This window comes from Trachurus trachurus (genome assembly GCF_905171665.1).
Source record: "Trachurus trachurus genome assembly, chromosome: 9".
Lineage (NCBI taxonomy): Eukaryota > Metazoa > Chordata > Actinopteri > Carangiformes > Carangidae > Trachurus > Trachurus trachurus.
The window spans coordinates 6173378-6193538 of NC_139895.1; the positions used below are offsets into that span (position 1 = coordinate 6173378).

A 20161-nucleotide genomic window follows, 5' to 3' on the forward strand; every position below is an offset into this window, starting at 1 on the left:
GTTTTGCACGAATTTTCCTCTAAAACAACTCGGGTCAGGAGATGGTGTGTGTGTGTGTGTGTGGTGGGGGGTGTCATAGAGTGAAGAAGTTTCCTTTGAGTTGAGGTCGACCCCCCCTCCTCCTCCTCCTCCTCGTGTCCACCAGTATGTGTGTGTGTCCCTGCAGCAGCTATTGTGTGTGGCTGTGAGCTACGGCAGCACAGAAGGCTCAAACAAAACAAACCACCTCTAAACAATGTTTGTGGCCCCTTTTGTTTCTGGCCCCCGGCCCCTTTTCTTCTTCTGCGGCGGCGGCCCTCCATCGCAATCTAACCGGCCTCCTTTGTATTGACAGACACACACACACACACACACACACACACACACACACACACACACACACACACACACACACACACACACACACCAACACATCCACCACCTCATTCAGCCGCTCGTCGGCCTCTTTCCGCTGTTTTATGTTGCTCTGCTCTGGCTTTTTGTGTCTCTCCCACCCACACACACACACACACACACATTAACAGACACACTAACACATGCACACACACACATTGACACACACACGCATACACACATTGACACACACTCTTGGTATTCTCCGCAGTGTGAGAACGCAGAGAGACTCTTGACTCGATGCAACTCATTAAAGGAGCTAATTGATGAAGAGTGTAATTAGTGTGACAATCAGAAGAGGAAATCAATATGTTTTCAGCCTAAAGAGCCACAACAGAGTGTGTGTGTGTGTGTGTGTCCTTTAAACACACACACACACACACACTGTTTTCCTAAGTGTGTGTGTGTACGATGTGACAGTGCTGGTTGAATAAAGTGAATAAAAGCAGCAGCAGCTCATAAAAACCTGAACTTTTCTCAACCTGTAGAAACGTCTTTGTTTTATTATTTTAACCCAAACCAGGTCAGTGAACGCACCTCCACTCCTCTGCAGCCTGTTTTTCTACTTTTCCTTCACTTTTTTTCCCTTGTTTTGACTTTATTTATGATCAAATGTTTCTGATTGTGATTAAAAAACTTCATCCCCAAATGATCAAAATGATGAAAGATCCAGATTGTTTCTCTTCATATTCACTGTTTTTGTTTATTTGGGAGAAAATTGTGCAAAAACTGTTCAGTGAAAACACTTCAGCTCATTGAGGTTTTTGTCGTTTTATGAATGAATGAATGAAATGTCGATGCAGCAGCAGCTTCGTCTCTGTCTCTTGTTGTTTCACCTCTGCTGCTTCTTTTCGTTTCAGTTTCAGATTCGACTCCAGAGAATAAATAAATGAAACTGTGTCGGTTCAGTTTGAGCTCTGAGCAGCAGCAGCAGCAGCAGCCGAGGCCGCCGCGCTCGTCCCTGCTGCTTGTGCGCCCCCTGCTGGAGAGGAGGAGGAGGAGGAGGAGGAGGAAGAGGAGTCCTCCTGCAGGCAGAGCTGGGAGAGGAGCAGGTCTACGCTCTGGACCAGAACCGAGTCCAAAACTTTCTTCTCCTCCGAGGAGAATCGACCCAGAACGTAACGATCCACAGGCGTTTTCCCCGTCGGCTGACCGATCCCCACACGGAGCCGCAGCATCACCTGCAGCCGACGAGAGGACGGGACCGAGTTATTATCATAATAATAATAATAATAATAATAAACTTTATTTACTTTATTTTTTAACAAGGTTGCGAAGTTCTGTACAGATAAAAAAAACTACTAAAGATACTAAAGATAGTAAAACAAGGAGAAAACAGTGACACATGACGCCCCGTCCGAAAGTAAAATCCTGTGGATCAAGGTATTAAAAGCTGAAAAATTACAATATCGAAGTCAACAAAATAAAAACAATATAAAATAGGTTCACCTCTGGTTTTTAGAACCTGACGAAGGTCTCAGGACCGAAACGTTGCTCAATAAAACCTCTGCAAGTGATGACAGTGTGCGGAAGCTTTTTCTCACTGTCTAGAGGGTTAGAAATACCTTTTTGTAGTGAGTTTTAAAAGAGATTTAAAATATGTCGAAGAAACTGAGATGTATAATTTGCAAAAACTGTTTGTTCCTTATGATTACATTTTTTTCCCAGTTGTTATTTTGTCATTTTGATCAGTGAGGAACATGCAGTGATCAGGTTCAGGTTCATAAAACCCTCTCCTGTACGGATACATGATGATGAAAATGTGGAACAAACATTGTGTGAATGTGAAATACATAATTTAACGTCTTTATGTTTATTCAGCTCTGAGCTTCTTTGTTCATCTTTGGATCAATAAACTTCTGTCGCATCAACAGCGTTCAGCGTTCACAGTGCGTTACATCATCAATGAATATGTTTGATATACGGTATATATGTTTACATCAGCAACATATTCTGATTCAGATATTATTTATCCTGCTTTAGGAAACATAAAAATTACAGATTTTCAACTTGTGACAGAAACATCCTGACGTCTTTTCCAGAAATAATTCCCAACTATCATCCTCAAAAACAAGGAAAACGAACACTCCTGCTGCTTTATTTAACAACAACTGCTATTTTGCTTGTTTGATTTCTTGTTATTATATTATTATATGTTTCATCATCTTTAATTTTTTTAAATAGAGTATAATATTGGTGTTGATAGTAAGACAATGTGATTATAACAACAGAGAGGGGCAGGTACGAGAAGTTTTTCTTCATCCTGTTCCTTTTCATTCATGGTGACTGTGTGTACATTATGTAAATACTATGTGCAACCATGTGTAGTATGTAAACCATGAATGCAATAAATCATAAAAATGAAATACTAATACTAATGATACTAATGATACTAATGATAGTAATGATACTAATGATAGTAATGACAGAGTGTGTTGGTGACTCACGTCGCTCTGCAGACAGTCGACACAGGAGCGAACTCCGTTGTGACCTCTGGAAAAGGACAAAGTGAAAAGTCGTCAAGTTAAACTTCATCAAACTTTTCTTTATCTTCTTCTTCCTCTTCACACACACACACACACACACACACACTCGTTGCCACGGTGACCACACCCACCGAGCGCTGCCTCCGTGTTTGAAGGCGACTTTGCCCAGAGGTTTGTCCAGCTCGTCGTGGACCAGCAGCACGTCTTCAGGCCGGACGCCGAACTTCCCCGCTGCAGGAAGAGACGAGAAGAAAACACTCAATGTGGAGTCGTCATGACATGAGTTTGATGAGGGAAACCAAGAAATCCCATGAGCCTCCGTAGCGTAGCTCTGAGCAGCTCGTGGCTCTGCTCCGCCGTTCTAAAAATAGCTTGCACCGACAATTAAAGGTAACGAACCTACTGCTATGACTATAGGGATTATGGCAATGGGCCAATTTGCCAGAATGTTGAACTATCCCTTTAAGGTTAAAATTGTCATATACCAAATGTTTACGTTTATTTTATTTCGTGTTTTGTTTTTTTAATACAAATGACACACTAACATTTAAATTCCTACCAATTCAATGTTACGTTAGTTAAATGGACCGGTATCTGAGCATTTACTTTTATTTTGTCGCACATCTGCCGATATGGTTCTGACATTAAAGCAGAAGTAAGCGATCCGGTCGTTTTGGCTAATGCTGCGTTCCAGGCAGGCTTTTGAAACCGTAAGTTACAGCTTCAAGTCACGACTTACGACTTTGTAGCGTTCCAGGCAACCCACTCGTGTTTTTCCGACCTGTTTTACCTGTGAAAGTCACTATAACGGCCACTCGTAACTTCCGACCCGTGAACTCGTACCAGATCAAACTGGTACGACTTCACAGGTCAGAAAAACACGAGTTACGAGTTGCCTTGAACGCACCATAACAGTCCTCGTCCCTACGTCACCACATTCAGGCGCATCCCTTGGCTGCACACACAGCCCTGCATGCCGTTCTCTCTCCTCATTGGATAAAACTTGTAGGATACGATAAATGTTTTCTCTTCGGCTCAGAGCAGAGCAGAGGGACTGACAGACCCGTGTTTCAGACCAAACACTCTATGTAAGTGATTGCTGTCGGAAGATATTAGATATAGATTAATACTGAGAGGCAAGATGCAATAGGCTATAGGAGAAAGTGCAATAATTATTTTTTACTATAATTATTTATTACTTGTGTTAACCAGGAACTTTGTCGTACTGTCTGTAAGTGATCTCTGTTGGTTGTGTGTGTGAGTATGTGATATGGTGTATGGTTTTATAATCTGTATGCAGGATGTACAGCATTGATTGTCCATGACAATTTTCCCTCCGGGGACATTAAAGTTTATTTTGATTGATTGATTTGATTGATATAACTATTTAAGACTTATATTAACACAAAAATATCGCTTACTTCTGCTTTAATTGTTGTGTTTAATACCACGATTAATTGTGAAAACAAGTAATCGTGACATCCCTAAAGCAAACCAGAGCTCCTGAACACAACACAAACAACAAGTGACACACAGAGAGACACAGAGGCAGTGACCTCACCTGCCTTGGCCACCGCCAGGCCGTTGATGTTCATCAGCAGCCGCGGGCGGAGCAGCACCAGCCGCGTCTGCTGGACCTCTGACACGATGACATCACCCGACACCTGCTTGTCGCCGCGCCAACGGTCGCCCACACCGAGCCGGGCGGCGAGCTCCCCGAGCACCGCCATGCCGACGCTGTGTCTGGTCTGCTCCATCCCCGGGTTGCCCAGCCCCACCACCTGACACACACACACAGGGACACACAGAGAGACACACACACACACACAGAGAGACACACACACACACACACACACACACACACACACACACACACACACACACACACACACACACACACACACACACACACACACACACACACACAATGAAGCAGCTTCTTATTTCATCTCCCTGCTGTGAAGTGAACAGTTATTGATCCTTTTAATCTTCCATCTGATCAATAACTGATCAATAACTCTTATTAGACACTGACGGGAACTAAATCTAAACATGTAAAGTGGCCAAAGCAGCTCTGAATGAACTGATAATTCAGTTTAAAACAGTTTTAACATGTTAAATCTGTTAATAATGTTTTATATTGTAATTAATTTCACCACCAGCCACAGGATTTTACTTCTATTTTTATTTTGTTTTCTTTATTTTTCACTTTTTTTTCCTTGTTTTATGTTTCTTACATTATTTTATCAGTGCAGCACTTTAAAAAAAGGTGCTATATGAATAAAGTTTCACATTATTATCTTTATCAATACCTAAAAAAAAGAATATTCCCAGAATAGCTTTTATTGTAAAGTAGTTATTAGACCTACAGGGAGTTTGACTTGGTGTATTTGTGTAAATAATAAGACAGTAGGATTGTTGAATAAATACAAAAACTAAATATACGGTAATGTAGTATAACGTACAGTTAATTCTGACACTGTCCCCAATAAAAGCACTATTTCCTCCTGATTATGTAACATTAGAGTGAGCAACAATATGTTTCTGGACAAGTTTTTACATAATTTGACACATTATTAGAAGAGAAGCTCAGTGCTGCAAAAATGCATTTAAAAAATAAATTTAAATGTAATGTTTTCAAAAGAAAGTCTAGTTTTTATGAGTTCACTTAAATCCAGTGTCGGTGGAATCAAATATTTTATATTTATCATTCTTTTGTGGTTTCACCATTTGATATTTTCAGGGAATTCAGTCTGACTTTTGTTAAAAAATAGTGAAAATGTCATTTCTAATGTCATAAAACCAACATGAAAACAAAATGTACATCTATAGAAATCTTTCTGAATCGCTCCTCTTGTCGACTTTTGTTTGTCACTGACCCTTTAGTTTTTTCTTGTAAGTTATTGACAGAAAGAAAAAATCCACAGTGACGTATTCACTGTGAAATATTCTCATATAAATGAATGGATGGTGACGTTTTGTGTCGTACAGAAACTAACCCGTCTGAAATTGTACAGAACAGATAAATATAAAAAACTGAGTCACATCCAATCAAAAGACTGAAAAACAAACAGAGAAAAGAGCGACGACGAAGAGTTGTTGCTGCTACAAAGCTCATTCATCCTGACTGAAAAAACCACCAGGAGGAGCTTTATGTCAGAAAACACACACACACACACACACACACACACACACACACACACACACACACACACACACACACACACACACACACACACACACACACACACACACACACACACACACACACACACACACACACGCTGCCTTGCACTGATGGTACTGAGCCGCTGGCAGCAGACGCAGCTCTGTGAACACAAACACTATAGTCGACATTGTTTCAGACTGAAGCTGCTCACACTGTCGACACTGTGTCGCTCCACACTGAGCTTCTATACACTTCTCTCTTCTCTTCCCTTCTCTTCTTTTCTCTTCCCTTCTCTTTTCTTTTGTTTCTACTTGAACAGGATTCAGAGCAGTGAACTGAACACACAGAGAGAGTGAAGTAAATATGAAAAATAGGATAAGATAACGTGTTAATAAACCTGATTTATAGATACTGTATGTACATAGACTTGACGCCTCAAAGAAAAAACTCCTTTAAGTTTAATTAATATTAAATACAGCACGGTCAGATACCAGACATTGGTGCAGATGCCTCTTTCTATCCTTGTAGAAATTTCTATTTTATGATTGTTATTAAATATGAACTTTTAGCTTTCATCATATTTTATCATAACAACATACTCACAGTACAACATGCTGAGTAGATCCCAGCCAGACTGTGCTTTACGCAACAACACATCCACATCTTCTTAGTTTTATTGTATTCATTTATACCTATACTGCACACGTTGACACCTGTATTTGTATTTAATGTCATATTTATATATTTTTTCTACTGTTTTTTCTAATCTAGATAGTCTCTATTACGGTATTTATTTTTATCCATATGAATGAACGGAACGAGATTGCGTTGGCGAAAAAAAAAGAAAAATCTATTCGTGGCGAGCGTAATTCTTTTGTGGTGGGCCGCTACGAATAAATGAATGTGTGGGAAACAGTGGCTTGAAAGTCTTTAAATAAAAATAACTTTTAATATTTCACTTTGTTTTAATACATTATTAAGATGTTTACAGTTAACAAACTATCCTTTTACAAAACATTTATAAACAAGCTGAAATTTCTTGATAAAGATATGTGCAATTTCAAACTTTCACACTTGACAAATTCATCCTGAGGGCCGGATTGGACCCTCGGCCGGGCCGGTTTTGGCCCACGGGCCGCATGTTTGACACCCCAGTTTTAAAAGGACAAGTCTACTCCTCTGTTTTGTTTTGTTTTATCTATATTTGTGGATTTATTGTGCTTTTTATCATGTGAGATTTCTAGGACTAGGATTTCTTAGGACTGCACAAACCCTTGAGCATTTTAACTCTTTATTAAAAAACACATCTCTTTTCCTTGGCATTTTGGTTAGGTTTGATATATAGTAACTTCTGTTTCATTGTTTTATTGCATGTTTTCCCTATACATTACCTGTATCGTATTTAGTTTTATTGTTATTACATGTTTTACTGGTGTGTTGTACAGCACTTTGGTCAACTTGGGTTTTTGTTTTTTAAATGTGCTATATAAATAAATATCTCTACTACTAATCTAACACAAAGCAGCAGGTACATGTATGACAGCTATGCTGAATTGAAAAATGACTCTAACTGACTCAGAAAGATGTTTTTTCAGTCTTAATTTACGACATGTTAATTTTCAATATCACCAAAACAACATTGAAACCTCCTAATGTCCAGGTTTTGTTTGACTGACTGTCATCTGTCACTGTGGCTCAATGCAGCTGAATGAAAACAGGTTTTATTTTGCTATTTATTCTTTTTTTTTCTGTGTTTTGTCTGTTTTTCTCTACTCACCAGTTTCCTTCGGGTGTGTGTGTGCACTTCAGCCTCCAGCCCCATGGCAGGTGTGAACATCTGACTCAGTAAAACTCTGTTCAGGACTCTGGTCAGGAGTTTCCTCATCGTGGCAAAGTTCAACAGCTTCTTGATAAAATGCGACAAATACCGACAGGTTTTACTCAGAGCGGAGACACAGACTCGTTTCATTTAATTCAGGTCCGAGAGCAAAAACACTGACCACGTGTGATTATTAAGTCAAATATCAGAGGAGTTTGAGAGTTTTTGTGGTTGTTTTGTTTTATATACAGTATCTGTTGGTTATGATAGCAGGTTAATTTCTCTATAAGGATTCGCTCAAACTTGTATCTGTCTTATGTTTATGATTTTACCTTTAAATTCTTAACTTTAACATCTTTTAATAAGTTTTAAAAGGAGATAGTTTCCACACTGTTCCTGTGTGAAGGTTACTTGGTGCTAACTTACTGTACCTTGTTCAGTAGTAACAACACCGACACACGCACTCACGCTCACTTGAAATATCGCGAGAACATCGGTACAAGCGCGACAAGATACAATAATGATAAAAAGTTAAACTAAAAGATAATACTTTAGGTCATTTTCTGTCTAAATGTTGTTAACTCTGGTGGAGCTAATGCTAACAACAGGCTGCTCAGTCTGTGGTGGTGTCTCCGTTACGTCATCAGTCAACGAGAGTTGCCAAGACAACACGGTCTCTTTGGTCTCTCTGCTGCCGCTGCACCGCCACCTACAGGTCAGAGCGAGAACTGCAGCTGAGGGAAGACCACACTTCCACAGCTGTTCACTTAGATAAAGACTTTATTTATTTATCTATTACTATAATATATATGAAATGTTTTCTGCAGCGTTACATCCTGTACATACTTCTATATAATTATCTATCTATTATATGGTTCTTTTTTAGTCATATTCTTCGACACATCTTTACTTTACTGCTACTTTTATATTTTTATTTTCCATGTTTTACCTGCAGTACTTGCATCATCTTTCTAATCACCTATGATAGATAGATAGATAGATAGATAGATAGATAGATAGATAGATAGATAGATAGATAGATAGATAGATAGATAGATAGATAGATAGATAGATAGATAGATAGAAAATCTATTGTAAACAATTCAATTTATAAAATCCTCAGAGGACAGATAAGGATCAAGGATAAGAATCAATCAAATCAAATCAATCAGGATAAAAGTATGTGATATTTGAAAGTTTGGTGTTAAGTTCTACTCAAGTGGAGATTTCTGGTTTTCAAAAAAAAAAGCCTTGACACTGAGAAATTCAAATGGTATCATGTTGCATTATAATCTACAGGAGAGACAAAGCTTTATTGTGATGCATGTGGATAGGAAATAATAGAATAAAAACATGCATTCAACAATTGGTTTCATATATAGACTCAATTTAGACAATTTTCTAAGTTTGACAATTTACTGTATTAAAAGTTGTACTTTTTTATTTTTGGTATCTCTTTTCAAACTCAGAATTTGAACAGAACCTTAAGTCTATTTGTATTTACACGTCAATGTAATTGATGCCGTATCTTTGTAGCTGTAAAAACAAAAATTACTTCTGAAATCGGCCTGACATATTTCAATGAAAAAAACACAGAAAAAACAAAAATCTTCGCACATCTATTTCTTAGGCAGGTGCGTCAGAGGGTGACAATTACAGTAAGTCCAAATTAGAAAAAGAAGAGTTCCCGCACACATGGCCAACTTGCAGAATTTATTGTATTGCAACGTTTCGGTGCTAGACCTTTTTCAAGCAAAAAAATGAAAAAAACACAAAAAACAAAGAAACTCACTAAATGTTTTTATTGTATTTCATGTGGAAGACAGTTTTTCTTAATATGTTTTGCTTCTATGAGATGTACGGTAGATGTGACATTGCTCAGACTGGTCGTCAGTCCTGAGTCGGGGGGCAGGGCTCGGCGTCCGGCACCGGCACGCATCTCTCCACCACGGCGTTGATCTCGCCGACGCTCACGCCGTCGTAGGTGCCGGTGACGCGCGTCCAGTGCGTGTCTCCGTCGTGGTTGGTCCTGCTCAGCCGTCCCGTGAAGGGGATGTCGGCCGTCATCTTCCTGCCGTCCATCCTGACGGCGCACGAGTGGTTGGGCGGGACGAGCAGCCGCACGGACACGGAGTGGCCGATGGACTCGGACACGGTGGTGCCCTCGGAGAAGGTCACCGTCTGCTCCTTGGTGAAGTCCACCGTCCCCGGGCCAAGGACGGGCAGCTTGGCCTTCATGGTGGAGACCGAGCCGTTGCGCGTCTCTCTGCCGATGTCCCAGCTCTTCTCCACCGCGGTCGTCTTCTGCAGCGTCACCGTCTTCTCCACGTCCCTGCACTCCAGGTTGGTGACCTTGTATTTGAATGGTTTTGATTGGATTTTTACTTTACACACACAGATGCACGTACAGCACAAGAACATCTTGAGGTAACACTTTACAATAAGGGTCCCTTAATTAATGTTAGTTAGTACATTATTAAAGCAGAAGTAAGCAATATTTTTGTGTTAATATAAGTCTTAAATAGTTATATCTTCCGACAGCAATCACTTACATAGAGTGTTTGGTCTGAAACACGGGTCTCTCAGTCACTCTGCTCTGCTCTGAGCCGAGGAGAAAACTTTCCTTGTATCCTACAACCTTTATCCAATGAGGAGAGAGAACGGCATAAAGGGGCGGTCCTCTCTGTGTGTGCAGCCAAGGGATGCGCCTGAATGTGGTGACATAGGGACGAGGACCAATAGATCCATGACGAGGGCGGGGGCTGCTAACTCCATCTGCTGACAAGACGTTATGGTGCGTTCAAGGCAACCCGTAACTCGTTTTTTTCCGACCTGTGAAGTCGTACCAGTTCGATCTGGTACGAGTTCACGGGTCGGAAGTTACGAGTGGCCGTTATAGTGACTTTCACAGGTAAAACAGGTCGGAAAAACACGAGTGGGTTGCCTGGAACGCTACAAAGTCGTAAGCTGTGACTTGAAGCTGTAATTTACGGCTTCAAAAACCTGCCTGGAACGCAGCATTAGCCAAAACGACCGGATCGCTTACTTCTGCTTTAAATTGACAAAAATATTAGAGGTCGGTGACCTTGGTGAGCTTCAGGGCCTCGGGCGGATGGTGGAACAGCTCCATCTGGTCGACGGCGTACTCCACGTGAGAGATGTGCTGCGTGTACGCGTCCCGGTTGACGGCCAGCACCTGGTAGCTCTTGTACCAGTACTCGTCGCCCTCCCACGGCAGGAAGAAGGCCTCGTGTTGCGTCACCACTTTGCCGAGGCCGTACTTGTTCTTCCCCACGTAGATGTCGGACTCGGGGCAGGTCTTGACGGCGAACTGCGGCACCGACCCGTACGAATCCTCGACCCACTGCAGGAACTCGAAGCGGTCCACGTTGACCAGCACTTGGAACTTGGAGGACGCGTACTCGCTGTCGGCGTAGGGATACCGGCAGAAGCTCCCTTTGCTCGCCGTGTAGAAACCGGATTCGCAGTTGACCTTGCACACGTAGTCCGTGCGCTCGGCGTAGCCGTTGAAGATGGCGACGGCGCCGTCCGGGAGCGAGCCGTTCCACGTGACCCATTTGAGGTTGACGTGTTCGCCGAACATGGGGAAGGAGTGCGAGGTCACGTCGGACTCTTCTGGGATGTCGGTCACTACGGGAGGTTTGTTGGCGAGTTCCCGGGAGGGGACGACATCTTCCAGTGTGGGGTTGAGCCACGGCTCTACACGACAAGACAGAAATAAATAAGCTCTGGTTTTAAGTAGAAACATCATATTTTTAGATCAACATCGTAACGTAGAAGAGTTCCTGACCAATGGGTCTCATGGGTAGATCAGAATGTATAGACATCCAACTGTTCAACTGGTCAATCTCTTATTGATTTTGGACTTGATCTCTCTAAATCTTCAGTTGTATGATGAGGTGACAACTTACTGCCGGGTTTCTCTTGGCCGTCCTGCAGCTGGGAGACGTAGAGCAGAGGGTCGGACTGCAGCGTCGGGCTGCAGAGCTGCAGCAGCGCCAGGACGACAGCGACACACCACCTCATCTGGAATAACAACGGTCAAAATCAGCGGATTTATTTTGTAGAAAAGCTGCAAAGTTTTTATCCTATCTTATGTTTGCATTTACTTTTAAAGGTTTTTACTGAGTTAATTGGTCAAATATAAAAGCTTTGCAAACCAATGAAGTTAAATCCATTCACTTCCCATTCCCCTTTCAGTAGTTCAGTATACCCCCCCCCCCCCAAAATTATCAATTAATTGATAAAACATATTCTTAGAATACATAAAAAGACAATATACAATATAATATATATATATTATTTTATCTTTGTGTTCTTTTCACAACTCTTCTTTCTAAATATGTAGCAGTTTGCAAATATAATTTAGGCCTACATATTTGCAAAACTAAGAATTGCAAATTTTATATTTAGTTATAATTAGTTAATGATGCAATCAGTGTGGATAGATTGTGAGACAAGATTCATCAAATTGAAATTTGAAATTTAAAGTTTAAATAAAACATCTCAAATTTCAAAATCAAAATAAAGTTAAAAATGTGTTTAAAAAATGTAAACATGAAGCATGAAGCTAATCTAAGCTAAAATCAGATTTACTTCCAGATGAGGTATTTGGTTAAATTCTGTGGATGTTGTCCAGCTGATCGCCTGTAGAGGCTGATAAAGAGCAGATGTTGTGAAATTCTGCTTTAAAAATACGTTTTTGTGATCAAAGAGTTTTGAGTGTTATTTCACTGTAAAAAAAAAAAAAAAAAAAAAAAAAAAAAGTTTGTGGTAAAGAATCCACATTTCCAGTCGAGTATTTTAATTAATTTAATGCAGAGTTTTGTAATTTCTTTAATCAATATACAAAAAGCAAAAAGTCACCAAACAACACAATATATAGGCTAATAAAGACAGAACCATTCAACTTAGCTATGTTTCCTAAATGATTTCAGATTTATTACATATTTTAGATCCATTTATTATTGATTATTGATCAGTTTTGTATCAGACAACAATTAGGCAGTGAAATGCTCATTCATTCAGATGTACAGAAGCAGTTTTTACCTCGACAGGTTCCTCCTGCAGTGACGCTTCCTGCTCTGTGAACTCAGCTTTAAAACCTCCCTTACTCACCTGTTGCCTCCCCCCCCCTCCCTCCTCCTCCTCCTCCTCCTCCTCCTCCTCCTCCTCTTCCTCTTCCTCCCCCCAATAAACAGGAGCGTGAGCTGCAGCAGCTTCTCTCCCACTAACCCAGCGGTTACACTAAGATTCACTCTCCTGCTGCTGATGTTTAAATAACAACACATGAAGATACTGACATTACATTTTTTTTTACCAATTAACAGGTTTGAGGTTGAACATGAACTGAACAGAACATGTTTGACCCGTGTATACTTCAGGGACCTTTTGTCTCTGTAGGAAATCCTGTGCTGCACAAACACTGTCCTCTAATGTCAGGGCGCGTTCAAGGACACCAACAGAGAGTAAGGAAACTGATTTTTTTCTCAGCTGCACAATCTGGATTCACAACAGTGAGCTCGTAATCGTAATCCTCAGAGTACAGTCTCCAAATCTTATATTGCTAATGCACAATGACAATTAGACTTTGTATTTTCGAATACCTTTGTTTATTCAGATTCATTTAAAGATAGAAAACAACTCCATCTGCATGTGTCTTTCTCTGCATGTTATTGCTTTGTATGAACAAATTGGCAGATTTAGTTAAGATAATTTGAGATAACAGTCATTTCTTGTGCTAATGACTGAAACTGTATTGATAATCTTAAGCAAAATGGCATTGTTTGAAATAAAGCTGTAAAAATTCACATTTTGGAGACTTTTGTAAAAGACCAGCAGCTGTGCAACTGGGGAAGTTTTTACATTTCTGAAAAGATTCTGTTATTTTATTGTACTTTATTATTATACTTTTTTATACTACACACCAGTGGTTGTCAACATGGGGTTCAGGGCCCTTCAGATGTCCTTCCTGTGGACATTATACATACAGGGTCAGAAACAAATAGCTTTGTAGCTACTGCAACGTTACATAAGTAAAAGTATCAACTAAATCTGAATAAAGAAGAAACTATAGTTATAAAAAAATAAAATTGTTTTGATTATGGATGTAATAAAACATCTAAAAGTTTAAGTTTATGGATCTTTGACCTGTGTTATCTATAATTATTGCCTCATTATTGAACTCAATCACGCTGGAAATGATTGATTTATGTGATTTATGAAAACATGTTAGACTTTAATGTAAAATCCAGTTTGGCTGTGGACTCAGGTCTCTGTCAGACCTGAACCAGCTCCAGATACTTGGGTGAAAGCCACCAATGAGACCTGCTGCTCCGTCCCGTCCTTGACATGGGACACATGCACCTGTGGTGATAATGATAACGGGCTTCTTTATTGATCCCCCCTCCTCTTCCTGAAGATATGACGATGATCACTGTTAAAAGTGCTTCATAAATAAGTTTGCCAGGATTTTACCGTCGTCCTGCGTCTATCAGGGGAGCAGCAGACGAATCGCATGATGTCCAAAGTGCTCTGGGCTCCGTCTCCATCAATGACAAGATACTGTATGTTCAGATAAGCTCAGACTGGGAACAAAGCGATTGAGATCTCCTGTAATAGTGGGTCATTGATTAAGACGGCCTCTGGTTGCGTAACGTCGCCGGCTGCCAAGATTAAAACCCGAAGGAGAAGCACGGACATTGTTCTGCATGCACAGGCCCTATCATTGAAAATCGCTGATGTCACGGCCATCTGTGCGCGTCCTTGAGACAGACACTTATTATCAATTTATTTATTTGAGGCTTGAATGAGGACTCTGTGAAAACGAGGCCGTGCAAAAGGTCATTTACACTGACAGAAGTGCACTGTCACTGCCTTCAGCTGCTGCAGCCTGCAGCCTGCAGCTCTGTGCAGGAACTCCACGTTATTTATGTTGCAAAGAAGTGAATTATTCAGATTTATATACAGTGACTGAGTACTGTCTCTCCAGCTGAGAGGAAACAGTATTTCTCTTCTTTATTTAATTCACAGAAGCAGCGATTTGTCCAACATGAAGTGAACAGTGAAATAAAACAACAAAAAGTCTCATCATCAAATGCAAATCTGACCTGAGGGGAAATGTACAGAGACATTCATGAAGGCATTCAGACATCATCATTCAGGCATTCGCAAGTGGGAATGTATCAGTTTATACAGTATTTTCCAACTTGAGAAAGAGAAAAAATAGTTTTTATTCTCATTCATATTAATGTTCGACTTTGGATGTTTCAGTGCAAAGGAATCACAAGGCAACAATACAAATGTGAAAAACTGAAGATTCAACTCATTTGTAGTTGATGATTATTTTGATTGAGATGCATGGTTGGTTGCACACTAGTTTTCTGAGGACATAACCTCCAGACAGGAGAGAAGCAGTAACTAACAAGAAGTGTGTGACACAAAGAAGTTATCACAGATATTTGTATGTTTGCACAAATCTCTCCAAATCCCCCAAAAACCTAAACATAGCTTTTCATATGTAAAGGAAAAACTCCCCGACACAAGACTTTTCCATTGGATATTTATTGTAATTGTAAAGTTTGATCTATATCAGTGTATATCACTGTAATTGTATCACAGTGATGACAAAATCTGCTATATATGTTTTGCTTTTCAGAAAAAAACACAATTCTTCTTTCAATTATTATTTTCATATTCTTAAAAAGTGTTGTGAATGAAAATGCATGACTGGTAAAACAACAAAAAGAGAGAGACAACAAAAGAAAAGAGAAGTTTAAAGTGCCATGTTTTTTTTATTTTATTTTGAATGTGTTGTTTTACTTTCAGAAGCAGCCGATAGTATATCAGATGTTTTCTACAGTTGTTTTTATTGTCACACATCATTTCTTTACAATATTGTTGAACATCAGCTGAAGTTTTCCGTGGACCCGTCATGGGCAGGGCTGGGCATCGGCCACAGGCTCACAGCGATCCACAACCGCCCGGACTTCTCCGATCTGAACTCCGTCGTAGGTCCCGGCGATGGACGTCCACTGGGTCTCTCCGTTGCGGTAGGTACGGCTGAGGCGAGCCGTGTAGGGGATGTCGGCTTTGATCTTGCGTCCCTCCATGCGGACTCTGCAGTAGTGGTTCGGCGGGACAGTTAGCTCGACGGACACGGAGTGGCTGAGCGACTCCACCACCGTAGTTCCTCTGTTGAACTGCAGCGTCTTCTCTCCGCCCAGCTCGATGCCTCCGGAGCCGATGAGGGGGATCTTAGCTGTGATGCTGCCCGTGATGCCCAGCATGGTGGCCCGGCCGATGCTCCATGTGGTCTCCACGTCTGTGGTCTTTGAGATGGTGACCGTCTTCGTCACCGCCTGGCACTCGTTGTTGGTGACCCCAGAGATTTGCATGGTCTCGGGAGGGTACTGGAAGATGGCAACATCGTCAATGGCGTACTTGACGTCAGAAATGTGTTGGGTGTAGGCATCTCTGTTGATGGTCAGGACCTGGTAGCTCTTGTACCAGTACTCATCACCCTCCCAGGGCAGGAAGAAGGCCTCATGCTCAGGGACAACCTTCCCAAGACCGTACTTGTTCTTCCCAACGTAGATATTGACACCTTGGCAGGCCCTGACCGAATGCTGTGGCACTGAACCGTAGGAACCTTCCTTCCACTCCAGGAATTCGAAGTTGTCTTTGTTGGCGAGGATCTGAAACTCTGGGGCGTAGTACTCACGGTCTCCGTAGGGGTAGCGGCAGTATGGGCCCAGGCTTGGGTTGTAGAAGCCGGCCTCACACTTGTACTTGCAGACGTAGTCGGTGCGCTCGGTGTAGCCGTTGTAGATGGACACGGCTCCGTTGGGCACAGAGCCGTTCCAGTTCAGCCACTCCAGGTTCACATTGTCGGCGAACATGAAGGATGAAGGAAGATCCTGTTGCTGCTCCAGCGGTGCAGGAATCAGAGGACCGGATGCCACAGCGTTACCAGTGGGTCTGGGCTCCAGGTCCTCCAGCTCTGGGTTCAGTAAGGACACTGTAAAAGATACACACAGAAAGTTTACATATTAAACCATCCGGTACCTTTCATTAATTTATATCTTTAAATCATCAACTCCAGAACTAAAGTATGAAACAGAGGCAGTGCTGACCTTTTCTGAACTGTGCGCTCTTCTTCACGATATCCTGCAAACTGGCCGAGGCCAGAGCCAGCAGGGCCGAAAGCAGCAACACCAACACCTTCATCTGGAAACCAAAAACAAGGGGTTTCAGTCACAAAGCTTCAAACGCAACATGTGAGATATAAATCAATATATTTGTACATTTGTTCTGCTCCTGAGAAAATGATCTGTTCTTTAGTCATTACAAGTATTCCAATCTATTGTCATCCAGACACCAGATATGCCAAAGTAATGGTTAATGTTTAAGTTCAATTAAGTTCAGTTAAATCAATATCTTGATTAATTGGTACTGCGAACAGAGTACACATCTAAATAACTAGGGACATTGAAAACTTTAATGTGAAAAAATTAGATACTTATATAAGAATATAAGATAGATATAATAAGAATAACACTATCATCAGGTATTGATCTTGATCATTATTGATTATCCTGAGTCTGACTGGCTGAAGGTGAAAAGAGACGAAGCAGCACTCACCCTTGACAGTCGCTCCCCCACTGAGTCCACCTCCCGTCACCTCCTGTGTTATATACACCTGTTTATGACTGAACCATAAAACACACTCTGCACTTCCCCACTGTTTGGGATCTGACTTTGACCAATAAACACAAACTGGTGCAGCAGGTTGGTTGACAGCTGAAGAGGACAGTGGTGGAGATGGTGAAGAGTCCTGGGATGCTTTCACAGTTTTTGATGACATTTTGTTGTTGTCTTTAGTGCAGAGACTGAATGTAATGGTTATGAATCTATTTGAACAAATAGATCAGCTATTCATTCTCTGTTGACAGAAATAGGCAAGAAATCTAGAAATCTTGATCTGCCACTATGTCCTGCAAAGATCAGTCCATGCAGCAGTGTGTAGCCGGACAAATGTCTAGCTACAAATTTTGTGTTCTCAATAGCTTAGATTTAGCTCTTCTCTTCTACATTGAGAACAGATCAACTGCCATGTTGCACCTTTAAAGAGGAATCCATTGGAATATTTGAAGTGTCAAGGTGACTAGGAAGTAGTCTACATAAACAGACTAGTATGGAGGGAAAGGGGGGAAAGAAATAACTGGGTGTCATCGGCATAGAGGTGGAGTCTGCGGTCAAGAAATCTGGAGTTTGAGTTATCTGTGTTTGCATGCAACTGTGGAACTTGCAATTGAACTTGCATTTAGTTGTTTCTTACTTTGAAACAGTCGTGTAAAACAACATCCTGTCTGAGCTGGAAATGTTTGGACTCAATCCACACTGAAGCACACTAAAGCTGCTTAAGTGTTTTTTTTTAGCTGTTAAAGACATATTTGTTGCAAATCACTCATTAGGGCGTGACCAAGTTAAATAGGATGCATCAGACGTTTTAATCCTGTTAAACAGCAATAGCAGTCCACACCAAAGCTGATACTGATCATTATGAATATGGGAATGACTGTGGTATCATTAATTGGACATTTGATAAAGATGAATTGGTATAAGCTGCTTGTTTAACAGTTAAATTGAACACCTAGACTCTTTTGTTTTGTTGACCCCTCCATTCACCACAACCTCTCATTTCACTGTTCTTTCACTTTGCTCTTGTCATATTTATAACGGCCACTAGGTGTCACCTGGCAACAAAATATACCAATGGGTCATAGTTACTGACTGCACAAATTACCTATGGGCTTGTTTTATTCTTCAGGAGGACAGTCTTTGCATCTTTTTCTTTATACAACCCTGCTGTTGTGTTCACATTGATCCCTCGACCGCTTATGAAATGAGTGCAGATAAATCCAGGATAAGATTCAGGATTATTAACACGTAAAAGAAAACAGACTGATAAGGAGACAACTTATCAGTTAGCTCTGTCCTCCAAATTATCATCATATCAATGAGCTGCTGTGTATCAGGTACTCACAGCACTTGTCAGTGCTTCTAATGAAGTGCCAATGCCTTGTAATGAGTGAGACTCTTCACATTAAGCCAATCTGTGAATGAATACTCCACCTAAAAGGATTATAGCTCAGTCAGTTTGTGTTCACAGCAGCTCCACATAGCATTTTCTGAAGCTTTCAAAAACTGTCTGTATTTATTATTTAAATTGTTTAGTGTGAAGTTGTTCAATGATAATATATATGTAATTTTTATGAATTCATGATTTGATTTTTTCTGAATCTGTAGCAGGTAGTGAGCTTGGTACCATCATGCCACCGACAATCTACAATCCTTTAGTGCCATCTGCTGGATTTGTTAGATACTGCAGCACAGCTTTTACTGAACTGAACTGTGTGCAGTATTGTTGCTCAATACAAGCAGGTCTATTTAAGGTTATTTGAGGCTTTCATTACAGTGCTCATGAGAGCTTGAGGAAATGCAGCTTAATGAAATGCATGCCAATAAAGAAAAATTTACACAAATTAAGAAAACCTCTCATGTGCTGCAAATATGCTCAACACAACAGAGTGCTTCCAGCCAAAGTGCTTCCAGGGAGACATGAAGAAGTGATGAACCCAGTTAAGATGCACTTGTTCTATAATGCTTTGTGACTTTTAAAGTTAAAATTATCGAAATACATCAAACAAAAGTGTGCCGAGCTCCTGGGGCAACCATACTTAATTACGTAATAGTAGACGCTAGACAGGAAACAAGGAGAGTTTATTTATTTTCTCAGCGATAATACAGTAGAAAAAATCTTTACCTTTATAAACCTTTACATGGCAAAAAAGAAAAAAAAAACATTCACATTTTAAAAGATACAAGCATATTTCAAAACTGGTCCAATGTTATCAGAAACTTTGATGTAGTTTATTTCATAATTCTGGAGCATGAAAATGGAATCCAATTAGAAGGCAAACAATATGGGCTCACATTAGGGTCAAAAAGTACAGCTCTTTTTTCATAGTGTTTTTGTGTAACATCAACATTTTTTTTTATTTTTTCACAGTTTCTTTTTGTACAAATCTTTTTTTAACGGATCACATTTCATCACCATTCTTAGAAATAACATGTGCAATCTTGAATTTCTCACACAGGTTAACGGTATTTAAGGTCAAAGGTAAGGTATTTAAAACTATAAACATTAAGTTCATAATCTTTTTTGGCACAGTTGTCACGACTTCAAAAACACATCCTGACACCTTGATT

The 20161-nt window shown here is 40.6% G+C and overlaps 3 protein-coding genes across 3 annotated transcripts; all 3 read right to left on the bottom strand.

Moving 5' to 3' along the window:
• Positions 1 to 1298: 1298 nt before the first annotated feature.
• Positions 1299 to 8496, bottom strand: ptrh1 (peptidyl-tRNA hydrolase 1 homolog; the record flags this gene model as incomplete). Its single annotated transcript, XM_083979829.1, has 6 exons — positions 8299 to 8496; positions 7826 to 7951; positions 4441 to 4660; positions 3011 to 3110; positions 2841 to 2886; positions 1299 to 1574 (listed from the first exon to the last, which is right to left on the bottom strand). Exons 2-6 carry the CDS (start codon positions 7931 to 7933, stop codon positions 1299 to 1301), a joined length of 750 nt encoding a protein of 249 aa, XP_083835955.1. The 5' UTR covers positions 7934 to 7951; positions 8299 to 8496.
• A 1261-nt stretch (positions 8497 to 9757) lies between these two features.
• LOC310991499 (natterin-3-like) lies at positions 9758 to 11914 on the bottom strand (the record flags this gene model as incomplete). Its single annotated transcript, XM_083979224.1, has 3 exons — positions 9758 to 10219; positions 10953 to 11587; positions 11800 to 11914. 3 exons carry the CDS (start codon positions 11912 to 11914, stop codon positions 9758 to 9760), a joined length of 1212 nt encoding a protein of 403 aa, XP_083835350.1.
• A 3905-nt stretch (positions 11915 to 15819) lies between these two features.
• LOC310991500 (natterin-3-like) lies at positions 15820 to 17116 on the bottom strand (the record flags this gene model as incomplete). Its single annotated transcript, XM_083979225.1, has 2 exons — positions 15820 to 16907; positions 17023 to 17116. The coding sequence occupies 2 exons, from the start codon at positions 17114 to 17116 to the stop codon at positions 15820 to 15822; spliced, it is 1182 nt and encodes a 393-aa protein (XP_083835351.1).
• Positions 17117 to 20161: the final 3045 nt, after the last annotated feature.